At 34.4% G+C, this 16,350-nt stretch overlaps 5 protein-coding genes across 5 annotated transcripts in view; 2 read left to right on the top strand and 3 right to left on the bottom strand.

Moving 5' to 3' along the window:
• The window catches only part of NAEGRDRAFT_74526 (cyclin-like protein), a gene marked incomplete at both ends in the record, with an annotated part of 1,921 nt that extends 1,396 nt beyond the window's left edge, over positions 1-525 (bottom strand). The window contains one exon of the mRNA XM_002670373.1: positions 30-525. Coding sequence (XP_002670419.1) covers positions 30-525 — 496 coding nt within the window. The remainder of the gene's footprint in view (positions 1-29) is intronic.
• A 2,344-nt stretch (positions 526-2,869) lies between these two features.
• NAEGRDRAFT_81833 (uncharacterized protein) lies at positions 2,870-4,604 on the top strand (the record flags this gene model as incomplete). The annotated part of the gene is made up of 1 exon (XM_002670417.1): positions 2,870-4,604. One exon carries the CDS (start codon positions 2,870-2,872, stop codon positions 4,295-4,297), a length of 1,428 nt encoding a protein of 475 aa, XP_002670463.1. The 3' UTR covers positions 4,298-4,604.
• Positions 4,605-4,667: 63 nt separating this feature from the next.
• Positions 4,668-6,716, bottom strand: NAEGRDRAFT_60965 (uncharacterized protein; the record flags this gene model as incomplete). Its single annotated transcript, XM_002670372.1, has 1 exon — positions 4,668-6,716. One exon carries the CDS (start codon positions 6,714-6,716, stop codon positions 4,668-4,670), a length of 2,049 nt encoding a protein of 682 aa, XP_002670418.1.
• Positions 6,717-8,200: 1,484 nt separating this feature from the next.
• On the top strand, positions 8,201-10,486 carry NAEGRDRAFT_74523 (uncharacterized protein; the record flags this gene model as incomplete). The annotated part of the gene is made up of 1 exon (XM_002670416.1): positions 8,201-10,486. The coding sequence occupies one exon, from the start codon at positions 8,201-8,203 to the stop codon at positions 10,484-10,486; it is 2,286 nt and encodes a 761-aa protein (XP_002670462.1).
• Positions 10,487-10,647: 161 nt separating this feature from the next.
• On the bottom strand, positions 10,648-16,292 carry NAEGRDRAFT_74522 (uncharacterized protein; the record flags this gene model as incomplete). The annotated part of the gene is made up of 6 exons (XM_002670371.1): positions 10,648-12,066; positions 12,128-13,048; positions 13,103-13,984; positions 14,121-14,562; positions 14,950-15,986; positions 16,053-16,292. The coding sequence occupies 6 exons, from the start codon at positions 16,290-16,292 to the stop codon at positions 10,648-10,650; spliced, it is 4,941 nt and encodes a 1,646-aa protein (XP_002670417.1).
• Between the last annotated feature and the right edge of the window lie 58 nt (positions 16,293-16,350).

The following is a 16,350-nucleotide window of genomic DNA, read 5'->3' as shown; positions in this document are numbered from 1 at the left end:
GGAAGAATGTTGTGGTAAAAATCCTCGACTATTTGAGGAGGAATTATTATATTGGGGATGGTGTTGTTGGAGAGTAATTGGTTGCTGTTGTTGTTGGGAGTATTGATAAGTGTTTGGAGCATTCAATGGTCGTTGTCCATAGTTATATATTGTTGTAGTATTGCTATTTGTTTGTTGCACAACATTCTTGTATGGTTGAGTTTGTTGTGGAAGATTAGCACTCGATGGTTTTTTAGGTATATTGTTTTGAGAATTATAGTAATTGTTTTGACCAATAGTGTTTGGTTTGAGTGGTTGCTGTTGTTGAGAACAGACACCTTGTTGCATCATGACATTTCTCTGATTCGAAGAGGCTGAATTGGTAACATCTCTGAGGATTTCTCTCGATTGGAATGGTTCATACTTTGAATTGTACGAGTTGTATTGTTGTTGTTGCAGGAGAGTATTTTCATCATTGGCACGTCTGATATTTGTATTGGCAACACAAGGATTGAATGTAGTTGGCCTTCTATTATTATTATTCATCTTGAGTATGTATGAATGGAGAGAAATATTGGGTTGTGAATTTGGTAGTGGTGGTAGTGGTGATATTCAATGTAATAGCAGAGAGACAAACTTCCGGAAGTAGAAAGGTGTTCTTTGTGGAGAGTAATTGATGAGTATGTATGTGTGGGAGAATGAACCAAATAGTTAGCAGGAATATTACTTCTCTCGAAAGTATAGGAAAAGAGTGTAATGGGTTAGAGTGTAATTGTTGGTCTGATAGCTTCAGCAATTGATTGTCAATACACACACAACAAGAGAGTACTCTTTGGTGTTCTTCTTCTTTGTGTGGGTATTTGTTAAATTAAGGTGTATTGCAATTTTTTTTCAGTCAAGCAAACACAATGTGCAATACACAGCAGAATAATAGTGTGGTGGGTGTTGTGAAGGGACAAAATTATGAGAGTGATTACAAAATACACTATTGAATAGGTAAAGCAATAGAGATTTGAAAATGAAAAATCTATAAATGGATTTGATGAACCAATGAATAGAGTACAAAGATCAATATCTTGCCAAAAGAATGTGTGATCTCAAATATGAAGGTGATTTGGTTCACTCGACACAATTGATGACAATGTTGATGATGATCAACAATAAAGATGTAATTGTTGATATATATTCTCTATATATTCAACAATAGTTGGTAGCTCGTGGTGATAGACAAGCACGGAAGATGATGAGTAATAGTGTTGATAATGGGCCTCTCGAAATTTCTCTCTCCACGATGAGAAAATAATTTGGCTCTAGTGTTATTGGTGTTTTTTTTTTAAATTGTTTTATTGTGAAAGGTAAGCCCAATAAGAGATTTGTGGAGGGTTTTTGTGGCGCCACGAAATCTCGTTACACAATTTGAAAATTCCTGTATTGCACCACAAAGATGACAAATAACACCATTTACTAATAAGGAATGTTTGATGTATGAAGGCAAGGAAAAAGTGTTAGTTATTAAATTCAATCAACAATGATATCACAATATCAGAGCATAACTATTCTTATCAAATCACGTCAATTATATCTTTCAAATATCTAATATCAAATATTCAACAATGCATGTAAAACTCACAATTCACAAAATAAAAGAAGACTGCAGCAACACCAAGTATGCACCATCATGAACCTGTTCGATGCTTATAATTGTGGATTATTTTACAGCATCACAAGCTAACACCGCCACAGTATGTTGTTCCAAATGGATATTTGTCATTTTCAATTGTGGATGTCAGTTCGATAGAATTGGTCCTTCTGCGATATATTATTTGGAAGCTAGTTGCCAAGGCAGATTTCGTATGATGAGGAGGATGCATCGTTGGATGCATGCTAAGATCTTTTACTCCTGTTCCTACTGCTAAGAAATATAGTATTGATAGAAAAAGCTTCAATGCCATTCTATGGAACCTTTTTGTGGTTGGGAGAATACTGACTCCCTTTTGGAAGTACAGTAAAATTAATTTATTTGACCTTTTTGATTTGGATAAGGAGCACAAATTGTGCCTTAATAGACAAGATTTCTATATTCCGCTCTTCCTCCTTTTGCTCCATTATTCAGTTTTCAAAGGTTTCTCCTTAAATCTCTCTTGCTAGCCACCTGTCAAACACCGTTGAATATAAAACATCAAATAATTTGACTTGCTCTGATTCAAATCAATGATTGTACATTCTCTATGAAAACTCTCGAGAGATAATAAACATCACAACCTCTTCATATCGGCAAGAGAGTTCTTGCCTTAGTTTTTTTCATCATTCTAAAAAATTTCATCATCATCCGATTAGAGTTTGAGAGTTTGCAGGACTTTTCCTCATCATCGTGTTTCCTCATTGCTCCGATAACTGATAATTAATTTTAATATATATATTGAGAGAGCAATACGGATTTTAATTTAAAAATTGATTTGCTGAATAATAATCTGTGCAAAGAAGAAGAAGAATTGAGGAAATTGAAAAACAATTTAAAAACCGTAGTAGAAGAATTGTAAATTTTCATTCAACAATTGTTTGCATCATCACTCCCTCAAAGGAGAAGAGGATAAATTATATCGAAAAAAGACAGGATATCGGCATCAATAGGATCATCATTTTCAGTTTTTTAAAAGCCGTTCATAGATTTCCATCAAGGACAAAGGACAAGCATTATATTGATTTTGGGAATCACTTCTTGAAAGAGTAAGCATAGGTTTTTTAATCGGATTGCCCTCATTGAATTCATCCTTATATGAGTTTAGGTTGGGATCATCAATTTTCGAAATCAATCAAGCGACCATCAATATATTCTCTCTCTGTCATCTTGAGTTGAACAACTATTTACTGTAATATTCTTGATAGAATTATGAAGAGTCTATCATTGAAAGGATTAAAAAAGGGAAACAACAATACTGCAGATATTTTCGAATATGATTTGAATAGCTCGAGAGGATCTAGGACTTTAGCAATTGTTAATTTGAATGCATCATTCGAAACTGCTGGAATATCACCGAGAATATTTACAGGTCAGTTACCAGAGGAAGGTCAATTCTTCACTCAATTAACTCCTCGAAGAACTTCACCTGTTTATTCTCATAATTCTTCATACATTGTTACGAATAATAATACTACAACTATTAGCTCTGTGAATAATAGTTTTGTCTTTGAACCAGTACCGAGTCCAATTGAATTCAACAACAATTCAGGAACCTTTCACAGCAATACGAAACGATGTGTCTCCATTCCTACCACTCCCATTGTTCCTCTCACTTCACCCACCAGTGAAGATGGCGACTCATCGTTTAGTGATGAATTTCTAATGGCCTCAACCACTCCAAGTAGAGCACAGAGTGCAACATCATCTATTGGTGGAAGAAGATTCACACCAAAGAAGAGTGCTAGAAAGCCACTCGACATCAAACCAAAAGAACATGTTCAATTATTTTCAACATCTTCATCCCAGGATGTGGATCCTAAAAAGAGGAGAAACAGTGTGAGTGGAAGTGTTGTTCTTCAGAAGAAGAATAACAACATGTCCACTCAATCCATCGATTATTTGAAACATCAACCTCCTCCAGAGTCTCCTCGAATCAATAGTGCTCGAGGTATTTCAAGGAGAGTGCAATCTGCAGATCCAAAGAACAGCAGAAGGCCAAGCACTCCAACTGTTTCATTCAAACAAATTCGACCACCTTCATCATCTTCAACTACATCAACAGCCATAGCCACACCATCATCTTCTACAGGATCGACTGGATGGAAGCCAAACACTTCAACAACTTCATTGCCAACACCACGAATGGCTCCAGGAAGATTACCAAGAAAGAAATCCTTTGCTCTCAACCCGTCACTTAAATCTCAACTTGAAGCCATCAAATCTGTACCTCTCTTCCTACCAGACGATATTGACCCTTCACATAAGAGTGTTAAAGACAATGTTAGTCCCCTCTTCCTAAATCAAGTGATTGAATCCTTGTTTGTTAAGGAGGACAAATTAGTTGAAAAGGCAAGATTGTACAATGAATTTAAGGAGGGTGAAGAAAGAATCGATCGACACACTGGATCAACACCTAGAGGATCCACTTCATCCACATTTAATAAGAATTCATTTTATCCCAATGCTTATAAGGCAGCTTCCTTAGCTAGTGTAAGAGTGGAGAAGGAAAATCTAATGATGGAAAATCCCTTTTTATTGCGAAAGTCACAAGCTGGGATTCATGCAGACCATTTTGGTGTGCAAGCACCAATTTCATCGAGGAGCTTGTCATCATCGAGAGCCTCAACTAGGAGATAGCTTAATTAAGATTGCAAATTACAGTTTAAAAATTTACAGTGTATTGTGTCTCACAGGATGATTAAGGTTGAATGGTTCATTTTACTATGTCTGTGAGGATTTAATTTGGAGCGTTTTATTTTTGTAAAATGTGAATCCATTTCAGACGATATTACTGCCAATTATCGGTTGTGATACAGTACCTGAATCAATACTGGCTTGGTTGTATTGAATAGATTTTTATTACAATGGAGTTCATTAAGAATTGTGTCAGAAGAGGTAAAACCATGTCCATTAAATAAACGATAGAGATACGAGTTCATTCACCAACAATTCAAAAAAATTAGATATTAATTACCAGTGATTCTCACACAATTTATTTGTTGAATTCTTATAACGCTTTTTCTTCCTTCAATGGAGCAAGAATTAAACTTGGAGCTGATTTCTTATATCTATCGATTAACTTGATAGAAGATTCAACAACATTTCTTGTTGTAATCTGATTCTTTTCATAGACATCTGTATACTTTCCACTAGCTCCAAAATTAAGCATTCCAATTTGGTGATGACTGTATTTACTCCATCCAATGATAGAAGCAGCTTCAACTGACAGACATGGAATGCCAGCTGTGAATATTTCCTGTCTATATTCCAGTGGCTGTGCATCAAAGAGTTCCCAACTTGGCATACTGATAGTTCTTACATTAATTTGTCTTTCGTTCAATTGTTTCTTGGCTTCAACAATGAGTTGAACTTCTGAGCCTGTGGCCACTAAAATAACATCAGGGTTTTCATCTTGCTCCAAGATATAGGCTCCTTTGAGTGTCTTTTCGATACTGGAATTCTTGATTGGTGGAACGTTTTGTCTTGACAGAGCTAGACATGTTGGAGTTTTGAGAGTTTTGATGGCTGATAGATAGGCACCACTTGTTTCTCTACCATCTGCTGGTCTAATCACATTCATGTTAGGAATAGCTCTCAGAGCTGTTAATACTTCAATAGGTTGATGAGTTGGTCCATCTTCTCCCAAGCCAATACTGTCATGTGTCAACACAAAAATATTTGGCAATTGAGCTAGTGCACTCAAACGAATAGCTCCCAATCCATACGAAGCAAAATTAAGGAAAGTCCCTACATAGGTTCTCAACAGTCCATGATAGAGAATTCCATTCGAAATGGAGCACATTCCATGTTCTCTAACTCCAAACCTGAAATATCTTCCCTCTCTGGAATGAGGTTGAAAATCCTTCTGTCCTTCAATATCTGTCAAATTGGATGGTGTTAAATCAGCTGATCCTCCAACCATTGCTGGAATAATCTTGAATATTCCATTTAACACTTCGTGTGAACACATTCTAGTGGCCATTGACTTTTCATCTTCAAATTTTGGAAGAAACTTCTCGAGAGAGTCCTCTATTTCACCCCTTCTCATTCTCATCAACATTTCCCATTCAGATTTGTGTGAATTTGCATATTTTTGTGTCATATCATTCCATTCTTGCAAATATTTGGCATTTCTATCAGAAATCTTTTCAAATTCTTCCCTCACAATGGAAGGAATAATAAAATGATCGTCTGGATTAAATCCACAGAATTTCTTCAACATTCTAACAGAATCCTCACCCAATGCTGTTCCATGAGCTTTGGCAGTTCCTTCCTGTTTAGTTCCATAACCAATGGTTGTCTTGCATATAATCATGGATGGTTTGTTGGTTACAAGACGAGCTGTTTCGATTGCTTCCTTGATTCTTAGCAAGTTAGAGTCGGCATCATGAACTTCAATGACATGCCAACCCAATCCTCTTGCAACCATGGCTGTGTCCTGAGTGAATGTTAGATCCGTACTTCCATCTATGGTAATTCTATTGTCATCATAAAAAACAATGACTTTGTTGAGTTGTTGATGTCCTGCAAATGACATACCCTCTGTGGACATGCCTTCCATCAAATCACCATCTCCACAAAAGACATACGTGTAATGATCAAATAATTTCAACTCATTTCTGTTAAATCTCTTGGACAAGTGACATTCAGCGACTGCCATTCCAATAGAATTGCACATACCCTGTCCAAGTGGACCTGTCGTAGCATCCACTCCATCTGTATGGAACCATTCGGGATGACCAGGAGTATTCGAATCCAAAGTTCTTAATTTCTGTAACTGTTCCATGGGCATGGATTCATATCCTGTTAAATGAAGTAATGCATATTGAAGTGCACAACCATGTCCATTACTGAGTATGAATCGATCTCGATTGATCCATGTTGGATCTTTACCTGAAGCTCTGTAGAAATATTTCCATAATACGAAAGCGATGGTTGACATTCCGATTGGCATGCCAGGATGTCCACTTTTGGCTTTCTCTACCATGTCTGCAGTTAAGCAACGAAGTGTACCTACAGCAATGTGTTGTAAATGAGGTTTGAGAATATTTGACATTTTGACAATTTCTCGATTGTCCAAATCTGGATGTAATGAAATGTTAATAATCTTTTTTTCTACATTTTCTAGAGAGTAGAGAACATCTCTATAGATGGTACTCTTTTCAGACCATCTTCTCAATCTGGATTTATCGCAAGGTATCATTAAACCATGTTCCAACATTTCGTCCACTTTTTCCAAAGTGAAAAAACCTTTCAGATATTCCATTGCTTGTTTCAATCTCTCTCCTTTCAAATTAGCATTGAATACCAACACACTAACAGTCGTAGTCATTGCCTTACCTTCCAAAAAAGGAAGAACTGTCAAAGTCCAATTTCCCTGCTCGAATTTTGACTTGAGTCCACAAACATTTTCCAATCTTCCAACGTAGGCAGCATGTGGAATGCATTCTCCCAACCTACATGTATCCACCAACTCTTGTGCACTCACAATCTTGGTCGCATTTTGCACAGTTCTGAAATTCTTCAAATAGGAAGGTGAAATTTCGTCCATCTTTGAAAGTGGAAAGTTTTCTCTAGTGATTTGAATTCTATTGGAATTAGTAGCACCCTGTTGATCCAAAGCAAACGATCTGACTATTAACATGGAGCTAGAAGCTGCCATATCTGGAAAAACAATTGAGTCATAACCATGTTTTTCAGCAAGTGCTTGAAGTGACTTGATTTCCTTATCAAATTCACGTTGCATGACAATGTATCCATGGACAAACATTGGTATTCCATACCAGTCGCCATTAAATTGACAGGATTGTTTTGTAAACTCAAACATTTCGTCAGGATTACAAAGAGAATTCAAATAATCTTTTTGAATTGGCTGAATGAGTCCTCTATCGATTAGATGAGGAAGAAACATGGAATCTACACTAAACACATCTGGTAATTCAGATGAGAGAAGAATTTCATCTGTGTAACAATCAAATTCACCTTCATTTTGTCCAATTACTATATTTGGAGAAATATTTCGAAGTGCATGAGAAATTTGGACTCGATTCTCATGAGAAAGAGAGTTTGGATGGAATAAACTCAATTCTATGGATTGGTTTGATTTTTTCATATTTTTTTTATTCAAATTTTTGTAATTTTTGGAAAATTTCTTTTATGGATTTTCTATATTTGGTCATTTACCGAAATCTTAACAATTTTCAAATAGATTTTAAACAATTCAAGTAAATTATTATTAATAGCATTGGTCTCTTTACAATTGCAATATTTCAACACCACACTATTGAATTTTTCTGAAGAAATTAATGAAAAAATAGAAAAAAATTATTGTAAAGTTTATTCGAAACCGTTCACATCTTTCCAATGATAAATTATTTCAATATTCACACATTGGTGCATTCAATATATTTTCTTGCTGTTGTTTTTTTCTTTTTTCAAAACAAACTTCAAAAATGGTAATTGTCAAAATTTGGAAATCTTTAAGGCCCTTAACTGTCTAAATTTCTGACATTTGGATAACAAACTTCACAACAGAAAAAAATGCACGTCACGAACTCACCAACATCAAGTATACGAAATTCTCATCATTTATTTCTTCTGCTTTCGTTTACTTTAATTTTAATAACAAAATTCGTGTTATCGGAAACAATTATTCTCGATACTACTAAACATATTTCACTAACCCAACAATCTATTTATTATGTGGATCGGTCGCAGTCAATTGTGAGTGTAAATGATTATTTGACAGCTTTCGTCTGGAGGAAAATATTCCAAACTAATCAATTGGACGATTCACTGGTGAAATCTACCGAATCAATGGTGGAATTTTTGAAGGAAGAATCCTCTCGTCTTACTATTGGTGTAGAAAAAAGACTTTATTCAGAGTTTCAGAGTTTCGTTTCGTTTCATAATTTAAATCTGAAAGTTCATTATTTTACATTTTCAGGAGATGCGTGTCGAAATCCTAAAAACGTTCTCTTGCAATACGATGTTTTATTTTCTACATTACAATATTTCTATGATTATTTGAGGTTATACAGAGATTCGGATAGTTTCGTTCTGATTAATCCATCTGATTTTATTCCTCTTCCTCTAGTTCCATCAATTTTGAACGTCATTTCCCAATCAGAATTAACCCAATTAAGTGATTTGCAAAATTTGAACCAATTGAATGGATTTTTCACACTCAATAATTATTCCACTATCAATTCCACGAATTCCAATGAGTTTACAATACATTGTTCATCATATATAGATAAAGATATGAATAACGTGATGGCCAGATTGAAACTGTTTGGAAATTTGTCAAATTCTGATTTGAATTTCATTAATTTTGTGAGTGGAATTACTTTACAAAAACCACAATATTGGATTTTAGACGAAATTGTAAAGAATACATTGAAAGTTTACAATATTTCAATACCAACACATAGTAACAACTCAAACGAAACTCTACTGGAATTATTGAATAATTTTCTACCTTCCACATGTCATAAATGTGTCACGACTCAATGTGTTGATTTTGCCTTCGCGAATGGAGATTATTGGCTCATTCCATGTTCCATCATAGAAATAGGTTACTTTCTCTGCTTATTTGCCAGTCAAGCATTCAGAAAACGATCACTCACCAGAAGATTACTCACTCCCTACCTTCCAATATTCATCGTTCCATTGGAAATTTGTTTCTCCACCTTTATGAATAATGCATGTTACTATTTTCTGAGATATTTCTCAATGATTGTGGTCTGTTTCATTGTCATGAACTATAGCTTGACAGTTGTACGTTATTACTATTTGAGAAATTTGTACACTTTGATTACAAAAGCTGAAGGAATGAATAGTGATAAGGTAATTCATAGAATGAGAAAATTCTCTGAATGGAAATATGGATTGTTATTTACAATGGCAATTCCTCTTGTGATTGCTTTGATATTTTCGATACATGGAGTGACATTCTTCTTTACTGATTTGTACGATGCTGAATTTACCTATCTACTTGTGGGAAATGCAACAATTGTCTTGTATTGTGTGTTGGGTTGTTTGTTGGGATTTGGAGCTATTGTATTTGATATGATTGTGAATAGGAAAATTATTAAGGAAAAGGGATTGAGAAGATTTCTCCTATTTGATGATCCTTTTCTTGTTAGAATTGATTTGCTACTTTTGGTATTTTTAATTGTGAATACCATTTTAGTAATTATATTTTATGGATCTGGAACGAGTGAATTTTTTATAGAAATGAGTCGATTTTTTAGGTTTTTGGTGTTTGTCTGTTTCATGTTTATTTGTGGTGGAACTGTTTTAGTTTCCGAGTTTATTCAATTTATTAGAAATGCCAAATATGGAAATGATTCTAATATTCAAACAAATTCTAGTCAGTTTGATCAATTGGAAAATTATTTGAAAAATTCAGAATTTCAAATTCTTCTAAAAGAATATGCTTCTAAAGAAATGTCTATTGAAAACTACTTGCTAAATATGGATTTACAAAAAATAATTTCAAAAAAGGGAATTGATAAATCTTTAGAAATTGACGATTTGAGAGATTTGGAATGTAAATATATGAGAAGTCAATCGATTTTCGAAGTTAATATTCAATCAACTGTGAGGAGAAATTTCTACGAATTACTGAACGAATGTGAAAAATCCTTAAATGACAACATTTCGAATAATTCCAATAAGAAAACCAAAGTTCGACAATTGGTTGAGATTATTCATCCCCCAATCTATGCTAATTTATCAGATACTTTTCTAAGACTTGCCTCAACGAGAGAATTTAAAAATTGGAAAATTGCTTACACAATTCAAAGTAATACCATTAATTAGGTTTTTATGAAATTGAAAATTGGAGGTATATTCAAATATCCTAAATTTAAACTATTGGAAATTTTCACAAGGAAAGCGGAGTATTAAATACTTGTAAAGAAAACCTTTCCTTAGTGCAGAGGCCAAATATTGAATATTTATAATTTTTACAAAATAAATTACTAAAAAAAGGTGGTATTCAATACCTTTTCTGTCTTTTTCTTCAAAAAGTAAATGTAGGCATCTTGATCTCCTTCAAAGCAATACTCTATTCCCTGTACAAGAGAGTAAAAATTGGTATTCATTCTTGGAGATGAAATTTCATTGGTTGTGTTATCATCACTATCACTGGAATCAAAACTATTCATGTGTGACATGCGGAGGAGAGTTGGTTTTGGTAGGAGAGTTCCATTGAGGGATTTTATGGAGAGTAAATAATAGGAGAGTGGAAGGAAGGATGTGAATAGAGATTCTGATGGATTTTCTTCTCTCTGTAATTTAAATTCTTCTAAGAATTGAATACAATCAAGTGGAGTGACATTACTATTCTTGGGATTGGGTATCTTGACAGTGTCAATTTGTTCAACTAATAAACTGTGATAATAATTAATTAGAATATTTTGTACGGTATTTTCAGAGCTTGGTTGATTTAACATGCAGGAGAGCATTCTTTCATAGTGGAATACGTCTCTATTTTCTCTGTCTTTGAGCTTTTGAATGAGTGATCTCATTAGTGAACACCAAGCTTTCTTTTCCTTTTCACTTGTTTGTTGTTGTGACTTTTTCATAACTTCATGAATAACATTATCAGTCACAATGAACATCTCCCTATTGATGTATTGAATGAGATTATTGAGAGGAAGAACATGGACACCAACTGTGGCAAAATGTTCTAAAAATCCAGATGGAGAAGGAAAGTTTGTTTCCTCCAAACTAACGTGTAATTTTTGCAAGAGATGGAAATACCACATTGGATACACTTCTGTACATTTTCCCTGATTGAAATGTCGTTGTTTTTGATGGAAGGTATGGAGGATTTGAGTGAGGGTAGTAAATAAATATTGTGAAAGTTGGAATAGGGAACTAGTGTAATCTAAAATGGTTTTCATTCTGGTAGCTTTGGTTGGTCCTGCTGATGTATATTCTTGCAAATCAATTGGTATTAGTTGACTATTTACAAGTAGAAAGTTACTTAAAACATCTATAAAATCTGTTTTGGATTTTTCAGAGTAGAAATCAATCTTTTTCGTTTGTCTTACTCTAAGTTTTTCGGCATCTAATTCCGAGTCTTCTGGTGTGTCTTCATAGTAAGAGTCATCCTCTTTTTCTGAACTTTTTGGAGAGCTAAATATACTGTTGAACCACTTCTTTTGAAAGTAGGTATTCTTCTCCTCAAAATATTTTCCATTTATATTGTTACTTTGTCTTTCTACGGAGGGACTTGGTGGAGTGAGAATGTGATTCTTGTGGTGGGCCAAATAAACAGCGAGTGGAATAAACTTTGGTGAACTGGCTAGTTGTGACTTGACTTGTTTGATTAAATCGAGTGAGCATTCGGTATTTTCTCTTGGATATGGAATGGTTCTTACAATGGAATCGAACTGTATATTTCAAAATAATATTAAATAATATTTAAATTCAAATATTTGAAGTGCTACATACTGTTTTTGTGAAAATATTGTTTCCCATAGTATTTCCAATTTTAGTGGTTACAAATGACTGATCGTATGAGTAATCATCAAGATATTGGCTATTTTCTCCACATTCCAATAGTGAAATTGGGATATATCTCAAAAATTCCTTATCAGCAATACTGGATGAAGATGAATTGGTTAGTATGGAGGCAGTGTATGAGGTGGAAGCTGAAATATTTGAAGCCAACTCCATATATCCTGCTCCAATTAAATATTCCATAAAGAGTACTTCGTCGTCGACCAGTGTAGTATGTTTACAACGACTGTCACAACCATTAACAGGAAAAGGTTCACAAAAGGCTCGTATTGTTCTCTCTGTAAATATATTATTCTTGAAATGAGTGATGGCCAAATGTAAAAATTGAATAGTGGTTTTCCTAATGTTCGGAGCTGAATACATATTGGTAGGATTGTACATTGAACTCTGTTCTTTTTTCAAGTTAACCAGCCAATTTAACATGTTATCAAAATTGAAATCATACTTGAAAAGTAGTCCTCTATTCAAATCGAGAATATATCCACCAGAGCTAGATCCAGAAAAGAGTGAAACAACATCCTGTTCAGATTTTCTATCAATGACACTTGTTGATTCATTGTCCAGGAAGGGTACAGTATCTGAACCTATGAAATTCATCAGAGGCCAAGGTTCATGATCTTTGGAACAGTCCACAATTTGCAAATACCACCCAGGAATGTACACAATGACAGTATCTCTGCACGAACCAAAGAATACTCTTGGATGACTCGTTGAAGATTTCCCATCAGCTGGTAGAGGAATTGAAAAGTGCATCTTTTTCTTGTGATGAAGAATGAAAATGGCAACATCAATAAAGTTATCAGGAATATTACTCGAATATTTCGCCTGTTGTTGACACAGACATAGGCAGTTCTATAATTAATAAAAAATAATATATAATAAATATTAAATAAATTAAATACTAACATTTTCCAATCGAACTATTTGAAAAGTTGTATTAGAATCAAAACTAGATGGACCAGTTCTCCAAGGTAATCTAATCTTTTCGTGAGTGTATATTGATCTTTCTAAAATGGATCGTTGAAACGTCACTGGTATTGTACATTCTAAAATTTGGTTAGGTTTCTTCTCTGAAATAGAGGCACATCGTAAATTACACATTGTTTTTAAGAGTTCAGGTTCTGAATTTTCATTGGTCGATGAAGAATCCTTCAAAATTGTCATATAGTACAATAAACTCCTCACTGGATCATATTGCCACCAAATGAAATTCTTTGCAAAAATTACCAATTCTCCAATGCTTTCCACAATCTTGGAAGATTGATTCTTTTTAAATAAACTACTAAATATACTGCTCGATGACTCACTAAAAACAATGTTAAACATTTTGATGGATTCCTTCTCAGTGACAAACAAGAACCTGCAATTCTTATTATCAACTGGAAGGGTATTTTTCGACTCGGTAATACTATTGTCAGAATTCAAATCAACTTGTGGTGGATGAATGAACTGAATACATTGAAAAACGTGCATAGATGTTTGTGGAGGTCGGAAGATGAATCTATTTTGTTGTTCTTGAAATTTAACAACATTTTCAGCATTCCACTCCTTATTGAATAAGGAATTAATTTCCACAATAAAGATTTCATAGTACAGCTGGTTGTTGCTTGCCTTGTAAAAGTGAGTAAAAGCCAGCAAGTTTCGTTGAGGATTAATTGATGCATATAAACATTTCATTTTGGAGTGATGAATGTATAATACTTTCCTATCAGCATTGGTGATTTCATTCATTCCCTGTTTACTCGACTTGACAATCGGAAATTCCACTAATTCAATACAAGTTTTGTTCTATTTGTTGTTATTATCATCATTATCAAAAATTGATCCACAATTAATAATACATCCATTATTTAATAATATAATAATAATAATATAATTCATGATGAGAAAGAAGGTTGATAATGATCAGAATAAAGACACTTACCAAAATTAGATCATCACGAACTACAAGAAACAAATTTGATCTTTCCTGTCCAACGACATAGGTTGAAATTCGCTTCCTCCTCGATTTAGGTCTTGTATTAGTGGGAGTATTAGTAGTAGCATTACTTTCTGTTAGTTCCGAAGAAGGTTTATCAATTACAATTTCATCAGTACTAGTACTCGTTGATGTTATACTATTCATTAAATCATCAGATAAAAGGCTTTGATTAATCTCCGAAGAAATTCCATTCAATTTTCCTTCTATTGTTGTATTGGATGATGTTGAAGAATTAATTAAATTATTATTATTGCTTGTTGATTTCAAACTTTCATCTTCTTGTGGGAATTCTTGTTGTTGATCCTTATCCATCTGATCCACTGTTGATGTTGTAGAGGTTGATGATGGTAAACCTGCTGTTGTTGTTGGTGTTGTAGATGATTCACTGTTCCCAATAATAATACTACTGCTTTCTCCAGAAACACCACTCAAACTGATCATCACCTCCTTGCCACCCGAACCCGTCCCCATATCAACACCTCCAGCACTGCTGATCAGCAGCTGATTCTGTTGTTGTTGATGATTATGTATCTGCTGCTGTTGTTGATTATTCATCAGCAAATTCAATAGCCGAGAAGCATTGGTGAATTTCAGCATTTTTTCCAAGCTAAACTCGCAAGATATTTGGCTTGTGAAATTTACTTGATTTTCAATTGAATTAAAAAGGAATTTCAAGAACTGTTGGAGAGACACATGAATGTTTGGCACAGATATTGGATGAATGACGTTGAATGGTTTTTATTAAAAGAATGAGTTTAACAATTGATTGTACATGGTAGCATTGTTAAACATGGAAACTAAATGGTTGGCACAATAGAATCGAGAGGTTGGTACTCCTGTTGGGTATTGGACTGTGTGCATGTAGGACTTGACCTTTTCATCTGGATTGAGGTTTTGTTTGGTAGCAGCACCTCTAGCAGCATCGACACAAATTTGCATATTGTAATCTGGAACAATCCAATCTCCACTAGTTTGGAAGAAGAATACTCTTCTATCTCCTGACAAGTCCACTTCTTTCATCAGTGTTTCTGGATCAAGAGGGAATGGAGGGAATCCCATATTTCCTTTCACTAAGGCAACAGATTTTGTACTTAGAATTGCAGTCTGGGCAAATGATTCAGAACCAGTTACAGAGACTGCATTGGTGAATAAGGTCTTGTACACATCACATGGTGCAGAGTCAGTGAAGAGTAATTTAAATCTCTTCTCCTTTGCAAAAGTAACAATGGCTGTAGCACCTCCCATAGAGCTACCAAATAATGACACATCTGGTGTTTGAGTATCCAAGAATGTGAAACGTTTGGTGAGATAATCCAAAGCACCCAAAACGTCTCTATGTTCGTAATATCCAAAGCTGCCATAAGGGTTTTTATCATAGTCATCCGAATCTCCATGATTTCTCAAATCAATTAAGAGTAAATTATATCCCTTTCTATATAACATTGAGGCTGGTTCCAATGAAGCATAAGTGAATCTACATGTTCTAATTCCGTGAATGACAATAATAAACTTGCTATTACTATTGATAGAAGGTTGAGGAATAAATGTACCAACAATATTTCCCTTTCCTGTGGCAACCCAATCAGGATCACGTGATTTAAAAGTTACTGTTTCAATTAAATTCGAAACAGATGGAATAAAGTAAGGTGCAAAATATTCTGTTGTGTTGATATTCTCCGCAATAGGTTCGCAATAATCAACAATATCAACCAAGGTATAATTCCAAGGCCTACTGTCTCTCATCGCCTTGAAACAATCTGATTCTTTATCTGGTTTGAAGGCAAAATCCCATAAAAAGGCTCCTCCACCCTAGAAAATATGCCAATGAAATATGGATCCGTAAGTTTATCAATAAAATTGTTCAATCCTACTTACAAACCAAGCAATTAAAAAGACTGCAATTACCAAAAACACCAAAATCAACAAGCAAACAACAAAGGTAATGCACAAACCACATAAAACTTTGGACAGAATACTCTTATTACGAGGAGGTGATATTTGTTGAATCTCCACCTTAGTAAGAACAGGTGAAGTGTGTTGTTGAAGTTGTATAGGTCCTTCCTGATGTACCGACCCAGAGGCCTTAATACCATCTCTTAATTCAATGTCTTGCATTTTTTTTTGATATTTCTTTTGAGATGGGTTCACTGTGTTGTTTCTGCGCGCTCTTTTT

This window comes from Naegleria gruberi (assembly GCF_000004985.1).
Source record: "Naegleria gruberi genomic scaffold NAEGRscaffold_71, whole genome shotgun sequence".
Classification (NCBI taxonomy): Eukaryota; Heterolobosea; class Eutetramitea; order Acrasida; family Naegleriidae; genus Naegleria; species Naegleria gruberi.
Note: the sequence above shows the minus strand (reverse complement) of the source record. Positions and strands in the feature narration are given on the sequence as shown.